Genomic DNA, 17,996 nt, shown 5'->3' with positions numbered 1-17,996 from the left:
AGGGCAGTTTTCACCGGACTTTGGAGAAGGGTGTGGGGGGATCTGTGTGCCTTTTTTCATCACGTGCTCCTGGAGTAACCACAGCTTTGGTAATTGTCAGCATCCCAAGTCCGGGGAGGAGTCTTTAGTGCAATCTCTATGCATCACACTAATGTGAGGGAAAGTCGGCTCAGGGGCATTTTCAGAGCTGTTTAGGGGAGTGGCTGGTGAGGAAGAAGGTGACCCAGCCCTGCCCTCCGTGGGAGTCTAGTCTGCTGGAGGCGGGAGCCCACAGGACATTCCTGGGACAGGGGAAGGTGACAGCGTGAGCGCCATGCCTCCTTGTCCTGGAGCAGGCTGGGACCTGGACGGTACACAGGACCTGCACGCCTGCCTTTGTGAAGGACCTGTGCAGGCTGAGAAGGAGGGTGACAGAGAACGAGAGACAGAGACAGAGAGAGTTACCGGCAAGGCCAACAGCCTCAGCAAAGGGGCTGAGGCAGGTGGGGGCCGGGACTGGAGCTGAACCCCAGCATTTGCAAAGCCATGGAGCCAGTTCCGGAGAGTCAGCGGCAGGAAGGGCCACCAGGCTTAGGGTAGCATCCAGGCAAGAAAACCGGAGGGCACAGCCCCAGGGTGTCTGTGGGGACTGACAGGAGGAGAAAGGGAGAAAGTGGGGGCTGTAGTGAGCTGAAGGAGCTCAGTTCCAAGACTAGGTAATTCTCCCAACGTGTGTGTGCGCCCTGCTAGGAGGGGCCTCCTCAGCTTTGGGAGAGCCGTGTGGGGACCCTTCAGGGGGACCATACATTTGGGAGGTGCTGTCAAGGTCAGGATCCAGGGGGCGCCACAGCGGGCACCGCCCCCCCCCCCCCCCGAGGGCAGCAGCAGGAGCCTTGGTGCCAGGAGCTGAGAGCAGGTAGCTGAGAAGGCACGGGAGGCCAAGCCCTGGCTCAGGGAGGTGGCCCTTAGAATCCTGGCAGCCTGTCCCCAGCCAGGCCTGACTCAGGGGCCCTGCTCAACTCGTGTTTCAGGTGCACCCGGTCCTCACTAATATCACTATTAGCAATGAGGATTACTTCCATCTAACACATGCGTGTGAGTCCGGGACTCCACACGCAAGGCCCGCTCTCCTCCTGCTTCTCTACGTGCTGCTTCCTGGGCTCCGTGTCTCTTCCCCCAGACAGTGAGCCAGCTCCAAGTTCAATCCCAAAGCTTGATTGTTCTTGCTCCGTCCCCCTCTCTGTGGATCTCAATTGCCTCAGCCTCCACCCCAACCTTTGTGTGTTAGATCTTTGCCTCTATGCCTGCCATTCTGTGGGAGATAAAACTACATTTTTGAGGACTGGAGACTTGGGGATCAAGCATTTATGGAGTCCCTGCCATGTACCACACTCTATAACAAGCACTTGACAAAAACACAGTCCTGTTACTATGCCATTTTTCAGATGAAAAAACTGAGGCTTTGGAGCTTATGAAATAACTGCAAACTCAGATCTTTCTGACTCCAAAACGGAGGTCTTTTCCTTTGCATACGTGATCGTGACTAACTCACAAATATTTATTAAAGTCTTCTTCCTCCCTCCTTTCCTCTTTTCGCCCCAAGACGCCCACAGGAGCCCACCGTCACCCCAAACTCAGCCTCTGTGAAACGAGCTTGGCAGTCTGGCCCCATCCTCTTCGCTCCATTTCCTGCCTTGTCAAGGGTTTTGGTCTCTCCTGTGCGCCCTCAGTATCCCGTCCTTCCCGTCCTTCCAAAATGCACCCAAGAAGGTTGCTGAGGCAATGGCTGCAGAGGGGTGGCAGGAGGCCATCTTGTCACTGCCCCTGGCAGGCACGGTGACCACCCACGCTCTCCCAGATTTCCCAAAGCAGCCGCTCGCCCACCTGCCTGCCTGGGTCCTACCTCTCTCCTCACTCTCTCCCTTCACACTTGCTTCCTAATCTAACTGCGAGGCACCAAATGGAATCAGCTTCCTTTCCGTACACCAGGAATCGATGAGATGATTGCTCCAGATAGACTGGCTGATGCAGGGCAAACTCCAGAGCCAGGCTGTCCCAGGCCCTCACCAGGAAAGAACGCGCAGAGGTCAGGGCTAAAGTTCAGATCCTGCTCCCTGCCCCCACACAGATGGATAACTCTCAAAACTCCTTTGTTTCCAGCGAGGCAAGAAAAAATAGTCCTCCCTCCCCAGACTCCTCCCAGCCTGCCTGGGCCTAGAGTAACTGCAATGTAATTGGGCAGCGTGCATGCCAACAGTTACTCTAACAGGAGCACAGAGAAAGAAATTCACTGACTCCATCCCACTCACGGTCCTGAGAATTTGGGGCTTACGAGAAGATGACTAGAGGATGGCTTCCTAAAACCGGGGGAAGAGATCAGGGAAGGAACCGACTCGGAATGTCTCTTGAATAGATTTCCCAGGCTGGATGCGAAGCTAGGTTTCTGGTAGCTACCAAGGGCACAGGCGTTACCTAAATAATGTTTCAGTGACCAGAGCAACTAGCCCTCAGCTCCGGCAAGGCTGAAGAGAGACACAAAAGGCAGAACTGGGAAGCAGAATGAGACAACTGACTCTGCTGTTTGTGGCTCTCTGGAAAAACAGAAGAATGGGGACTGTGCTGGAGGGCCCCCCTTCTGAGGCAGCGCGTGTGCCGTCTTCTAGCCTGGTGACATGATCCACCTAAGTTTTGCAGCCATTTTAAAAATCAAATTATATAAACTTACAATTAAATCAGTTATATAAAACAAAGGAGATCAGTACTCAAAATGTATCACTTCCTAATTATGTTACTACTAGAGGCCCGGTGCATGAAAATTCATGCACTGGATGGGGGGGAATCCCTCAGCCTGGCCTGCCCCCTCTCACAGTCCAGGATCCCTCAGGGGTGGGAGGTGACCCAGTGAGCAGGGGAAGGCGATGCCCCATCACACCTCTGCTGCTGCCACTGCCAGCAGCACAAGCCTTGGCCAGCCCTGGTTACCTGAGCCTCAGGTGGCCCTGAGCGGCTGGGCAGCCACCATCCAAGGCTTGCCTGCACCTCGGGCTGGCCCTGGGCAGCTGGGGGGCTGAGGGGACTGGGGGACTCCGGAGGCAGGTGTGTGGAGGGGCCCAGCCTTGCCACATGCCTGCCACCCTGGTGGGGCTGAGGGGACTGAGTGCCACCATCTTGTGGCTGTGTGCGCCACCATCTTTGAGGGTGTGGCGCTCAATTAGCATATTCCCTCCTTATTGGCTGTGGGCACTGCCATCTTTGTGATGGTGTGAGGGTCAATTAGCATATTCCCTCTTTATTAGACAGGATGGTTCCCTCTTGTCTCACTACTTGAAGTTATTGACGCCTATGGTATCCGGACGGTGGAATTACTCTACAGTGGGTGCTACTGCTCATTCTCCCGACCCCACGCCAGGAACATCACGTTGGTAGCCTGAAGTCAGCCATGGTGGGAGAACTTACATCACAGAAATGGCAAGAGCTATAAACCAAGGTCTCCCTGCCTCCTATGCACCCCCACCTGCTCCCAAAGTCGCTGTTAAACGTTTTCCACCACAAGTGTTTCTCTCCCACTCTAATGCGGTTTCATGTAGGAGAAACAGCACGCGACCAAGAGGTCCCTGGAGCAATATCCTAGGAGCAGGATCTTCCCTTGCTGCTCCCAGCAGTGGCGATGCAGTAATAACTGCCATCCAGCTGGGATGGGAGACCTTCCCTGGCTTCCCTGGTGAGTCACCCTGACAGGAAGCTTTTCCAGAGTCTCTACAATCTCTCTTACTGCTTATTAGTGAGCTTTTCTTACCAGCGCCTCACTGTTCTCACCCTTTAAGTGAAGGCTAAGTCTGAGCATGACTCCCTGGTTCCTGGAATGGGGAAGGTGATGTCATTCGCCACAGCCTGCAGCTACAGCCAGCTGGCTGCCTCCTTCCCTCACCACCCTGCAAGAGGCTGAGCAGGAGGCTCCTCAAAGTCATCCGGAGGGCCCCCAAGCCATCCTACTCAGTCCTCTGTCTTAGGGCAAAAAGCCCAGTGCCCTGCCAAAGACCTAACTATCTAACAAGTCATCTTCTGGATGCAGGGCAAACTCCAGAGCAAGGGTATCCCAGGCTCTCACCAGGAAAGGAAGCACGGTATGAGTACAAGTGTGTGCAAGTAAACGAAGGGATGGATGGTTCCTGCAGTTCTCTGCTCCCCTGATGTTTCACCCCCTCACCCCCTGTACTCCCACCCCTCCCCAAGAACCTCCCACTTTGCACTGCCACCTCAAGACCTTTGTCCCTGGCTCCCTCTGTGCCACCACTGTCTCTGTTTTTTCCTCCACAGGTTTGTCAAGGCAAGCCAAGCAGAAGGACCGCCTCGTTATCGATAACTAAGCAGCGCTTCTGGGCTTGCTCAGTTAAGAAATGTGAAACCCACCCTACCTGGTTTGGCTCAGGGGTAGAGCGTCGTCGGCCTGCGGAATGAAGGGTCTTGGGTTCAATTCCTATCAAGGGCACTTGTCTGGGGTTGCAGGCTTGATCCCCAGTAGGGGCATGTAGGAGGCAGGCGATCATTGATTCTCTCTCATCACTGATGTTTCTAACTCTCTCTCCCTCTCCCTTCCTCTCTGAAATCAATAAAATGTGTGTGTGTTTTTTAAAAACCTTGAAACCCAGATATTCTGAGGTCCATCATACCCATACCTCATGTGGCCCCAGGGTAGGAGAAGGGAGAATTAGGAAGCCCAGTTTTGCCTCAAGAGAAAAAGAGGCAAAGAGAGAAGGAAGTGCCAGGGCTGGGCAGAGGCAGGCAGAAATGAGTGACTATGAAATACCATCCTCTCAGAAGACCCTCAATCCCTAGACCAGACACAGGTGCTGTTGTGGGCCTGCGCAGCCACCGTGTATGAAGTTCAACCGCCGTTCCACGAGAGGCGGTGGAATTGGAGACGTGATGTTTAGGGCTCCCTAAGGGTAGAACTTGGACCAAGGGATAAAAGCTCTACAGGGACCAAAATTGTGTTCAGTAGAAGAAACATATCTCTGATAGTCAGAGGCTGAATGGACTGCCTTGGGAGACGGGGCGATGCCATTAAAAGGATTCAGGAAAAGGTTGGGATGGCCTTTGTTGGGAATGCTGTAGAAAGAATTCAAATATCAGAGAAGCAGCCTGACGTCTTAGCGTCAAACATGCCTGGACCAAATAACTCTTTCTGAATTGTTACCTGTGTGGCCTTGCTCTCTCTCAGAGGGTCAATACCTAATCCCTCTGAGCCTCAGTTTCCTCATCTGTGTAATGGGATAATGCACAACCTCCGGATTAAAGTAAGGATTCAATAAGACAAAACATCAGAAAACAACAGGCACTTAATGAGTGCCCAATACCTGTCGATCCCCTTTCCATTGGGGAGGGGGGGGAAGGGGGGTAGATGACCCCCAAGGTCTTTCTACCCAGAGTATGACTGAGTCCCTTCCTAGTTGTTGAGAGGGAAGGGTACATCTGGGAGAGACAGGAAAGTCAGGATTCGGTAGATGTGCCCATAGAATGGTCCGGAAACAAACAGGTCATCCCTGCAAGCTCCTTGTCCTCCCGCCCCCTTCTGACCTTCTAGAAAGAAAGAGAAAAGTGGGATTCTGGATTTTTCAATCCAGCCGGAGGGGCCTCCGTTTCCCCATCTGTGTAGCGAAGGAGGAAACGGTGCGGGACGATGCAGGACCACAAACCGAAGCCAGCCTGCGCACGCCCTGCCCAGCCCTCCGTGAGCCACAGCCGCCCGTCGTCCTCGGGTCTTTATTGTGCTAACGCTGCCGCTCCGAGCCCGGATCTCACACAGAACGATCCGGTCCAGAACCCACCCGCCCGGCCCCGGCCCCGGGACCTCGGCTTTGGCTGGGGACACCGGCCCTCGGCCCCAACCTCTCAGGCACGTCCCCTCCTCCTCCCGGAGCCCTGGGGCCAGGGGATGTGAGAGGGTCCGGGGAGCCTTTACCTCCCGCCCCCGCTCCCACTTTGGGGAGCAGGCTCTGCCTCCCCATTCATGTCCCGAGGAAAATGCCTTCCGTCCGCATCCGCAGCCCCCGGGTGGCCTGGGCGGGCGGGGTCCGCGCAGACGGTGCGCGTCCCCAGCCGCGGGCGGGGAGCCGCGCCCTCTTCGGCGGAGCGCAGCGGGCGGGCGCTCACACCACCAGGCCGTCCTTGCCCGGCCGCGACCCCCGGGCGCAGTCCTCGGTCTCGGCGCAGGCGACCTTGACGTAGACCGGGGCGGGGCCCGCCTCGCAGGCGGCGGTGCGGGACGCCAGGGCCACGTCCTCGGGGCCGCCGCAGGGCGGGGGCGCGCACTGGCGGCGCTGGGAGCGGCGGGCGGTCTGCGGCGGGTACCCCAGCAGGTGGGTGACGCGGCTGCCGCGCCCGCGGGCCTGGCACCCGGGCGCCACGGCGTCCTCTCTGTGGAGACAACAGGCGGGCGGTGAGCGGGCTCCCAAAAGCCCCGCGGGCTGGCCTTGCCGAGCCCGGGCGGGCGCACCTCGGCCCCCGCTCCCGCGCCCCCTCCCGGCGCCTCCCGGCCCGGCCCCTCGCTCGCTTGCCCTCCACCTACTCTCCCCGCTGCGGGCCCGGGCCCTTCCTAGCCCCCAGCAGGGCTTGTCCACAAGCTCGGGGCAGCCCAGGGCCAGCGGCCCATCGAGGCGTTCTCAGCCCCTTTCTGATGTTTCCCCCGAACCACCGCCTGGAATAGGTGGGAACCTCGGAGACCCGGGAGATGCTGTCCTGGCCCCTCTTCCCTAACCCCCTGACCTGCCCTCTCGCCCTCTCTTCTCACCTCCCGCCCGCAATCTTCACCTTGTCCTCCGTCCCGTCCCCGGCACTGCAATCATTAGCACTGCAAGTCTTGTTCTGTTTTTATTTCTAGTTTGTTTCTAATATAAGTTAGTAGCACTAGTCTTAAGAACTCTTTTTAAATACACACGACCGGAGTTCTCACCGCTCCCTAGAGGGGAAACGTGGAAAAACACAGACCCTGCCCTCAAGGAGCTTACAGTCTAGGCGAGACAGAGAGGGGCGCACCGAGGGCGGTGGGGGCGGGGGGCGGAGCCGAAGACTGCGCCTGAGGCGGGAGCGAAGCCATGCGGCCAGGGCAGGTCGGCCTGCCGCGGTCCCCGCGCTCCAGGGCGATGGCGGGCAAGGTTGGAGTGGCGGGCGGGGGTGAGGAAGGGCAGGGCGCCGTCCCCTGTCCACAGCAGCATGCAGCATGCATCAGGTTTTACCTGATCTCATTAGACAAGTCTCCGCAGGCCCCTCCGCCGACCCCGCTGCGGTTGCCATAGCCGAAGGCCCCGCGGGCCCCGCCAGCTCCCCCGCAGCAGCAGCAGGTGAGCGCCCAGATGGCCAGCAGCAGGCAGCCCAGCAGGAGCAGAGAGCCCAGCACTGCGCCGACGATCACGCCTGCACGCCGGGAGTCTGCGGAGAGAAGGAGAGGCTTGGTCAGGCTCTCCCAGGGCAGAGCTCCGTGGGAAAGGGGCTCAGGGCCCTGGGACACTCAGTGAGGAAGATGGGGGGTGGGGGGTGGGGAAATGCAAGTTAACCCCTTATGTTTGCATATTTCTCCCAGGGCTTCCCACCTGCCCTAGGCAGAGGCCTACGCAGGATGCAATGGGCAGGCAGAGCCAGCTCAGGCTCCAAAACCCAGCCCAGGCTCCTCCAGTCCAGCTACAGGGCCCCCAAGGCCAGGGCACCTACCTGAGCCCTTCATCTCCACCACGCACACACTGTAGCCCACGTGGTTGGCCACCGTGCACTGGTACAGCCCATCGTCCTCATGGGAGATGTCCTTCAACACCAGATCGCCGTTAAACACACCTGAAACTGAAGTCACCGCAGGCCTACCGTGAGGCGGGGGGGCCTGGTGTCTGAGCGCCTCACCCCTGCCTTGGCACTGTGGGGTGGGAGGAAGGACAGTATAGGCACACACACTCCGGTCCACTCCACACCCCAGGTGAGTTACCCTCCCCCTGCTGAAACAGAGAAGGTAGGAAGAACCCCTCCGCCCTGGCTGGTTTGGCTCAGTGGATGGAGCCTGCGGACTGAAGGATCCCGGGTTGGATTCCCGTCGAGGGCACATGCCCAGTAGGGGGCGTGCAGGAGGCAGCCAATCAAAGATTCTCTTCATCATTAATGTTTCTATCCCTCTCTCCCTCACAGAAATCAATAAAAATATATTTAAATTTTTTAAAAAAAGAATCCTTCCACCAGCAACAGGACGGAGACATCACTAATTCACTGTGTGGCCTTAGAGAACCATGCCCCTCTCCAAGCCTCGGCCCCCTCCTTTGTACGGTGAAGCTGGGGTTACAGCGGAGGAATTCTAAGGCTCCCTCCAGCTCTAATCGTCTTGGTTGGATTTTGAGTGCTAGCCGGTTTCTCTGTATGCCGGCAGCTTTGCACACTTCACCCCATTTAATCCTCACAGGCCCCTGGAAGCTCCTTGTCCTCCCGCCTGTGAGGGGTCCCGGAGTGCGAGAGGGCACTCTGCAAAGTTGCTGTCATACAGGGTGTGGAATGCAAACACAAGTGTGCAGTAAACCAGATTCGGGGCCGACAGTGCCCCAGCAGCAACATAACCCATGGCTGAAGGTGGAATCGCGCAGCCCCGTGAGGAATCAGGCTCTCTCTTCTCTGGTTTTGGGGTGTGTCACCCAAGAACCACCGCTGCCAAGTCACTGCAACTTGGCAGCTCCTGCATTGAGCATCTACTCCCTGGTGGTCAGTGCGCATCATAGCGACTGGTCAGACGGTTAGACACTTAGCATACTAGCCTTTTATATATATATACATGATTGTGTGTGTGTGTGTGTGTGTGTGTGTGTGTATGTGTGTGTACAGTGTGCACATGGAGCACACAGAGTTCTTACTCCCTTTTCATACATGATGAACCAAGGCACAGAGAGGTTAAGCCACTGGCCTGATTCTTGCAGTCCGCAGTCCAGCCGGGACTCAGCCCAGCTCAGCTGTCTATCTCAGACTGTGCTCTTTCCAAATAACCACACCGCTTTGGGCGGACCCTGCCCCACCCCTCTGCCTCCTCTTCTCTCAATAGCAGCTTCTGAAACAGGCTCAGAGGAGGCGTCTCCCACAGGGGTTCTAGGTTGGACTTGGTGCCACTGATGGCTCAGGGAGGCTCCAGCGGGTCCCCAAGTCCTGATCTTCCACTCGTCCCGCCCCCCTCTTCCCGGTCCCCCTCACCTTGATTGATGGAGCTGTGGAAGGACTCCTGATAGGACAGCTCAGACTGGAAACTGTGCTGCGAGTGATAGGACCCTGCCCGGTAGGGGTGGGTGTGCCCACTGATCTTGGCCCACTTGTAGGAGAGAGGCGGGGTGCCCCCACTGGCAAAGCACTTCAGCACCACATCGTTGCCATACGCCATGTGGCCCTCAGACCAGCACATGGGCACTGCGGGCCGAGCTGCAGGAAAGCAGGCAATTGTGAGCCAGGCTCAGCCAAGAGGCACGGTTGGGCTCTGAGCAGCCATGCTAGCTAGCCTCGGCTCTGAAGTCTAGGGAAGGGGAGCCCGGAGGAGACTGGCCATACCTTGGACGGTGACGATGACCTTCCGGGTAGCCATCGTGGTCTTCTTCACCCGGCACTCATAGGTGGCTGTGTCGGCGACCTGCAGGTTCATGAGGTTGATGGAGGCGTCGTACTGGCTGGGGTCCGAGGCCGCAAAGCGGACCCTCTGCTGCAGGTGGGGGAGGTTGCCATGGTTGATTCTCTTGTCCTGGTAGCTAAGGAACTGCGAGGAAGAGAGGAAAACAGGGTGGTGAGACAGGCAGAGCCCAGGAGGCCCAGGTGGGCAAGTCACTCAAAGTTTCCGAGACTCACTTTTCTCAGCTGAAAAGTGGGAATGATGATGCCTGGCCCACTACCCCTTACAAAATGGGTGGACCAAGTAAGAGCAAGTACTTTGGAACGCATAAGAGCGAGTTGGAAACTTTTTTTTCTCTCACCTAAGGACATGTTTATTGATTTTAGAAAGAGAGGAAGGGGGAGGGAGAGAGAGAAACATTGATGTGAGAGAGAAATACTGATCCATTGCCTCCTGTACATGCCCTGACTGGTGATGGGACCCACAACCTAGGTATGTGCCCTGAGCAGGAATCAAGTCCACAGCCTTTTGGTATACAGGACGATGCACCAACCAACTGAGCCACCCGGCCAGGGCATGGGAACTTCTTGAAGGCAGGCACCACCCCTTTGGAGTGATTGCAGAGCTCTCATCCCTGTTGCCCCATTCCACAAGAGGCCTTGGGGGAAGTTCAAGGTCTTGGTTTTATTATCTGCCCTCCTCTACCCTCAGAGTGTTGGCTGGCCATCAGGTAGACCATGGAGTGTAGGGTAAGGGGCACCGTGTACTCACCACATTCTCCCGATGTGAAGGGTCTGAATTGACCTGCATCCACTCGATGTCCAGCCCACTGGGACCATAATCCTCAGGGTCCAGGATGTAGGGGCAGCCCAGTCTTACATTGTCACCTTCTGCCAGGTACAGGATCTCCTGGCCATCCCCGTTGATTCGCACAGCCGACAGCAGTGCTAGGGGAAGAGGAGAATGGGTCGGGTGAGGGGAACTGAGCCAGAACTTGGGTCATCGGCTTCAGCTTCTCCCTCCCCCATTCTATCAGCAGCAACCCAGGCTCAGTGGGGGTTCCACAGGAAGGAGGGGCTGCTCTGAGTGTGTGTCTGTGTGTGTGCATGAAGCAGTATATGCAGGCCTGTGCACATGTGTGTATGCATCATATTCTATGATGTGTAGGACTGCATCTGAATCCTGTTTGTATATATATAGCGGTTAGTTATGCTTGTATGTATGCATGATTGTGTATGCATGTAAGAGTATGTATACAAGTAAACATGTGTGCTTATGAGTATTTGTGGCTGCTTATGTATACTGCTTATGTATACATGCCATGACCAGGTAGGATGTCTGATTTTATATTTACACTAGTGACCCGGTGCACAGATTCGTGCACATTGAAAGGAAATTAATTAGAAGATGGCCAGCAGGGCGGGACTGGGTGAGACGGGCCAGAAACGCCCTGGAGCCAACTTCCCATGGTCCTTCCCTAGCCGGCTGCACCTGGGGGGCACCATGGCAGAGTGAGCAGGGTCCCTCTAGCAAGTGGGGTCCCTCGGCCTGGCCTGCAGGGATCAGGCCAAAACCAGCTCTCCGACATCCCCTAAGGGGTCCCAGAGTGCGAGAGGGCACTCTGCAAAGTTGCTGTCATACAGGGTGTGGAACGCAAACACAAGTGTGCAGTAAAGCAGATTCAGGGCCGACAGTGCCCCAGCAGCAACATAACCCATGGCTGAAGGTGGAGTCACGCAGCTCCGTGAGGAATCGGGCTCTCTCCTCTCTGGTTTTGGGGTGCATCACCCAAGAACCACCGCTGCCAAGTCACTGCAGCTTGGCAGCTCCTGCATTGAGCGTCTACTCCCTGGTGGTCAGTGCGCATCATAGCGACTGGTCAGACGGTTGTACACTTAGCATACTAGCCTTTTATATATATACATGATTTTGTGTGTATGTGTGTACAGTGTGCACATGGAGCACACAGAGCTGTTAAATTCTCTGATAGAGGAGCCTGGCTGGTTAAAAGCTGACTCTGTCTGGGCCACATGAGGTGCTCCTACCTGGAGGCAGGAGGATTGGACAGCATCACCTCTGGGGTCCCTTCCCAGCCCAAGGCGTGGAAGACTGGAATGTCCATGTGTGTGTCTTGCGTATGATGGTGCACGTTTGTGGCTGTATGCCTGTGCGTGACAGCAGGTGCCTGGTTGTGTCAGTGCTCTGAGTGATGGTGCATGCCTGTGCATGACAGTGGGTGGCCATGACTGAGCTGAATTCGTGTGTGACAGTGAATAATGGTGTGTGCCTGGGATTGAGGCCACATGCATCTGTAGGACAATGAGCCTTGTGTGATGACGTGTAGCAGCGTGGACTGTGTGTCCTGCCCTCTCGTCATTGTGAGGCTCAGGTACAGCTGCCCCATATGCTCACTGCACTCGGGTCCCCTCCCACTGCTGCCAGCCTGCCCCACTGAGTCAGCCTGGGGGAGGACCTGGGGTCTGGAAACTCAGCACTGAGCTCCTCTCCTTTTTATTCCGAAGCCCCAGGCAAGCACTAGCCCCAACCAGTTGGACCTAGAGAGGAATAGAAGGGGGTGTGCCCAGGGCCCCAACCTTGGCAGGTAGGGCAAGTAGGCTCTGCCTCCCAATCTCCTGCCCCCCTTGTTCCCCAGACCCTTTGGCCCAGCCTGGATCACCCCCCTTCATTCTTTGTTGAGAGGCAACAAGTCCTTTGGAGTCTCAGCCCCTGGTCTCAGCTACTCACTCTGCTCTGCCCTTCTCTGGCTCTCTCCTGAGACCCACCTCACAGCTAGACAGCATCGCAGACACACAATTACACTGCCACAGCCAAACACATAGACACTCTCTTACAAGCCTTCTAAATGCAGGGACGCACTTATGGGGTTCCACCTTGCTACACACGAATACTATCGGATTCATACAGAGACACAGCGGCACACCAGCACAGGTCCGGATTAATCCAGAAGACACGCCCACTGCACAGGGCATAGTCCATGTGTGCTCATTCAAGACCAAGCCTACCTGCAGAAGCTTACCCGGTTCTAAAGAGCCAGCACGCACTCTTGCGACACCCAGCAGCTCAGGCATCCCTGAACTTGCCCCTCAGAACCCTGGCTAGACCATCAGCCCCGCTCGAACCCCGCTAGGCTCCAGGGGCACCCAGAGCGGGCAGGCTCCCTGCTGGGGCTCTAACGGGACCTGGTGATGCCTCCTCCAGCCCCAGACAGAACATCAGCTCATTTCTGAGATAAGGATCCAGATGCCATCTGCCAGGTCCTGGGGCGGCACAAGGCAAGCCAGCGATGAGCCAGCACTCCGCAGAGAGCAGAGCCTCCGCCCTAAGGGCCCTGGAAGCACCCCACAGAGAGAGGACTCTTCCCTGCACCCGGGGGCCAGCCGACGGGAGGGTAAGTATTCAGGGAAGGGGCCTGGAAGGAGGGGCAAGCTGGAAGAGGGCCTGCACCCCGCACGAGGCTCCGTGTCTTCCTTTGTCCCAGGCCAGGGAGCCTCACCCCAGCCGTTCCGTCTCCCTTAGAAGCTTCCTCAATCTCTTCCTAAGGGCTCCAATCTTTCTGCTCGCCTTTACTCTCCTGGGGAAGTTCTTCCTGGTGTCTCACCCTGATTTCTCTTGCTGTGACACTGAGGGAGTAGGAGAGAAGAGAGAGGCAGGAGAGAGGAAAGAGAGCCAGAGAGGAAGAGAGCCCTGGGCAGGGAGACCCGGAGAGGGGAGGAAATCCCAGCGGGCTGCAAGGAAGAGGGCAGTGCTGACTACTGGTCCCCCAGGGGCTGCACCCTCGGTGGATGTCACCTCAACAGCAGTGTCTATTCTCAACCGGAAATCCTTTGTGAATCCTTTCCACCTCTGGAGGTGCAGAAGGAGAGGGGAGGGAGGGGAGAAAAGGAGGCCCCCCAAGAGGATATTGGTGCATCAATACACGCAGCACACACCCAGGACACGTGCCACCCACACAGAGATGTGCCAGGTTCCCACAGCACGGCCAGAGCTTCCTGCACAGGCTCCGCCAGCCCGGCTCTCACCAAACAGGGGGAGTTGTAGACGTTCTGCCAGAAACTCACCACACACACACACACACACACACACACACACACACACACACACAGAGGCTGAAAATACTTCCCCCTTCATAAGCTCCTTCTCCCACACTCCCTCGCCCCCAGCCCAGACCCCCCGGGGTGGCTCTCCGAGCCATTTCCAGCAGTGCCCACACAGAGTGGCCCTTGCTGAGACTTGCCCCAACCTGGGCAGGGAGCCAGGACATCCAACCTGAGCCCTGCCCTCCACGGGAGCCCCCTTGGGGTGAAGACACTGTGGAGTTGCTGTCCCCACCCTCCTCCGGCCTCATCCTGGAGGGGGGCACGCCCCTGGGACTCTCACAACACAAGGCCTGGAGTGGAGGTCTCCGGTCAGGGCTGTAACTGGCAGTGCTGGGAGCAGCCACTCGGGCCACGTCCGCTGAGGCTCTGCCCTCTGCAGGCAGCTCCCTGCCCTGGCCCTGGCCTGGGGTGGGCGCCCTCCGGCTGGACACACTGGTGAAAGGCACCTTCCCAGGCTCCTCCTCGGCCCCCACCCAGCTTTGCTGCTCACCTGCCCATCCACCCCACTCCCAGTTCCCACGGCCCTGTACTCAGGCACTGCAGGTGCGTGCAGGTGCGAGCCCCACAATGAGGGGCCACCCAAGACCTCTGCCCCAAACTCCAGGCCTGGGGCTCTCCTGGAGAGAGGCCCCGTGGCAATATCCAAACCTGGTGGCAGCAGGGCAAGGGTGGGCCGCGCCCTGCCAGGGCATCTCAGAAACCGCCAGGCTCCTCCGCTCGCCCCTCACTGCCCCTTTCTCCGCCATCTAGCGTGCGGGCATCCCTGCCCGCTGCCCAGCCCCATACCTGGGCTCAGGCACACGAGCAGAAGGTGGAAGGCTCCTCGAACTCCCATGTCTCTGGGCTCCGTGTCTCCTCCGCCTGGGCTGGGTGTCCCTGGGCCGGCGGCAGTGGGGCCGGTGGTAGTGTGTAGGGATGGGTGGAGGGAGGGGGAGATGAGGGCCCAGACACTGCCCCGGGGTGGTAGGAAGGTGCAATGAGGGCCAGGCTGGGGAGCAGCCAGAGTTATTTCTATGGAAGGGAGGGGGCCAGGTCCCCGCCTTGGGGAGGAGTCCCCAAAACCCTAATTACCGGGGTGACAGAGTGGCCTACCCAGGCATTACCCAGCCATCACCCAAGCTCTTCCCTATCCAGAGAGTGGGGCAGGGCTGCCCGTGGGACTTGTAATTAGGCACCTGTTAAACTTCCACTTCCTCCTGGCCCCGTCCTCGGTGGCAATAGTCACCCCCTTTGATGGCATCCGTGGAGCTCCCCTCACCACTCGGGTTGGTTACCTTCCTCCCCAGGGGACATGGAAGAGGAAGGAGAAGCCAAGCTTGGGGAGGAGGGTGTCCAGGCTCGAAGGATTAGCACTGACCTCAGGGCAGAGGGGTCCCACTCGCTCTCCAAACCCTGCCCCTTCCTATCCCTGATGTCTGAAGGGGTCTGTGGGAAGGGGCACGAGGGAGGGGCCCTCGGGCTGGAGGGAAGGCCCAGGCAGATGAAAGGGGCCCAGGGTTGTCCAGTCCGCCTTCCACCTGAGGCCTGTGGCCCCTCAAAGAAAGTCAGCCCTGCTGAGCTCCGCGAGGGAGGGAAGAGGTGGGTTTGGGATCAGGGTCCTCCCCTGGCTGCCCCTGCCCCCATGCCCCCGAACAATACCTGATGCAAGGTCATCCTCGGATGTAGGGGATCCCTAGGAGCTGGGGGTGTTAGAGGGATCCAGCCCAAACTCCCACACAGAACTAAAGCCAGTTCGGTGAGGCCCGAGGGGAGAAGGGCCAGGTGTGTGGAGGGGGCCCAGCAAGTGAAGGGGTTAGTGAGGGGGTGCTGGGAGAACAGCACCAAGAGGGCCAGGGAAGGGGGTGCCTGTGTGTGCCCACTCACCAGCATGTGCCACGTCTCCCCTGAGGATGGCTAAGCCCCCATGTGCACTTCTTTTGGGGACTGTTTGTTGTCTTTGCTTCTGTGCGCAGGGAGGGAGACCAAGGACCCGCATAACCTGGCCTGCTCATCAGGGTGACTGAGACGAGAAGGTGGGCGCGTTCGAGCTGGGTGGGAGGGTCCTGGTGGGCTGAGGAAGTGGAGGGGCAACCCCTGCTGGTTGGTCCAGGGGGGTCCCAGGACAGGCCTTGGGCCTCCCATGGGCGTCAGGAGAGGGGGGTCAGGTGATGAGTGGCTCCATTCAACAGCCCACCCCCTTCCCTGCCAGGGCACAAGAAGGAGGGGAGCAGAGTACTGGGGAGAGTGATGAGACTGGGGTACTACCAGGGCTGACCCCTCCAGGAAGAATGAGACAGAACAATAAGGAAGCACAAGGATCTCATACATTGCTGTGCTCCAAACCCCTCCACCCACACCCCAACCATAACAGAGTGCTCTGAGACCCACTAGATGTACACAATGAGTATCCTCATTTCTTTCTTTATTTTGAGGTTTATAGGATTGCCCTGCACACTCCGGAAAGCAGGGATCATTATCCCCACTTAAAATGTGGAACAGGGGCCTGGAGACGCATGAAGATTCAGCTCAATTGATGCTGCTGGGGCCTGACCAAGTGGGGGACACCCAGGCATCATGATTCTTGACCCAAAGTGGTCCAAGAAAGGGGCTTGGTGACCCCGTGGGTTACTAGACTGACCCCTGGAGACAAAGCATGGAAGGTCAGTGATGGGGAAAAGGCAGAGCAGGTGGGACCGGGAAGAGGGAGTAAGGCTATCATTCCATTAAACTGAAGTGCAGGGTTGGAGTTTAATTGAGTTCTGATTTCAGCTAATGTTAGAGTTGGAATGAAGGTTGGGGTGAAGGTTGGGGTTAATTGGAATTATGAGGCTGAGGTCAGATTTGAGGTTGAGATGGTAATTAAGGTTGAGATTAGGGTTAGCATAACAGCCAGAACTGAGGCTAGGGTTGATGGCTGGGATCCATGTTATGATACAGAATAGGGTTTTCATTTCATTTACAGCTATGCTTGAAAAGCAATCAAAAGGTGGGTGGAGATTGATGTAGACTTGGGATTACAGCTGGGTTAGAATTGCGTTTTGAATTTGAATTAGAATAGACTGTGCTTAGGGTTAGAACATGGGTTAAAGTTATATGGGCAGGAGTATGCATTAGGTTTTGTTTATGATACAGAAAGACCTCAGCCTCCATCTGCTAAAGCCAAGTTTGGCTAGAGTTTTTATCCCTGTGCTCTGGGAGAATGCCAATGGCACATGTTGACTGGGGGCCCGAGATTTGGGGGAGAGTTACAAATATACATGAGCCCATCTGATGGGTATGAAGCAACTTAATCCAATGGCAAATGTAACCTCTGAAGTCCTGCTCCACGACCTCAGCTCACCACCTATAAAGCTCCCAGCAGTGATCTGGGGAGGGGACACAGGAAGCTATTTTCAATAAGTGGGGCTCTCACGCCACATTGAACCAGTAGATGGGGTCTATCAGAAGTAGGTTTACTGGGAAGGGGGTCCTGGTTTTGGAGTCTAAGAGACAGAAGTTGGGGAAGACTGAGGGCCGAGGTGCTCCTAGAAGAACAGGCACTTTTGAGGGTACCATGCAGGGGCCCCTCCAAGCCTCAAAAGGCAAGGCACATTTTTGCTCTCCTCTGACCCATTGAGGGCTAATTGCCACCTCCTTGCAATTTGGGGCCCATAAAAGAAGCTGTCAGCCTTCCTGCCTTGTGCCCTGAGCCCTGCTTTGCTGGCAGGGGTGGGGGAGGGGGGGTGCGACAGTGGTGGAGTGAGGATACTGGGTATCAGTTTAGTTTAGGCCTAGCCCATGGACCCCTCCCTCTGGAAACATCCCACAGCCTAAGTTTCTCTCTGAGCTTCATCTTCAGTAGAGGACCCCTGCTCCAATTCCTCTCTCTCTTTTCCCCCGATCCAGTCTCCACCTAAACATCCTATTTCCCCACCACTTCCTTTTCAGGTCCCATAAAGGTCTGAACAGAATCTGGGGACTACCGGGGTTCCCTCTGGGCCCCCAGGAGAGACAGTGATTACTAAGAAGCAGAGGAACACAGGTGGCACCCAATGACTCATCTAGGGGTCCTGAGAGAAAGACAGGAGGCAGAAGGCCAGGCTCTGACCTCGGGCCCAATTCACAAATTTCCAAAAAGGGTCCCTTGCTTTTCCCTGAGAAATTTAGAGCTGTCCAGGGGAGAATGGCCCCTTTTTTTTTTGCATACCCCACGGTTTGGGTTGTATTTGCTTCTATTCTAAGACAGAAACAGAAACTCAAAGACAGAGGCTTAGAAAGCAATGAACAGAGACAGAGGAGAGGGGAAGAGGCAGGTCAAGGACCCAGAG

The 17,996-nt window shown here is 56.9% G+C and overlaps 1 protein-coding gene across 1 annotated transcript; it reads right to left on the bottom strand.

The window, feature by feature from the left end:
• Positions 1 to 6,128: 6,128 nt before the first annotated feature.
• On the bottom strand, positions 6,129 to 14,545 carry VSIG8 (V-set and immunoglobulin domain containing 8; the record flags this gene model as incomplete). Its single annotated transcript, XM_079761866.1, has 7 exons — positions 6,129 to 6,396; positions 7,215 to 7,407; positions 7,687 to 7,812; positions 9,190 to 9,411; positions 9,538 to 9,739; positions 10,364 to 10,539; positions 14,497 to 14,545. 7 exons carry the CDS (start codon positions 14,543 to 14,545, stop codon positions 6,129 to 6,131), a joined length of 1,236 nt encoding a protein of 411 aa, XP_079617992.1.
• Positions 14,546 to 17,996: the final 3,451 nt, after the last annotated feature.

Source organism: Cnephaeus nilssonii (assembly GCF_951640355.1).
Source record: "Cnephaeus nilssonii genome assembly, chromosome: 21".
Classification (NCBI taxonomy): Eukaryota; Metazoa; Chordata; class Mammalia; order Chiroptera; family Vespertilionidae; genus Cnephaeus; species Cnephaeus nilssonii.
Note: the sequence above shows the minus strand (reverse complement) of the source record. Positions and strands in the feature narration are given on the sequence as shown.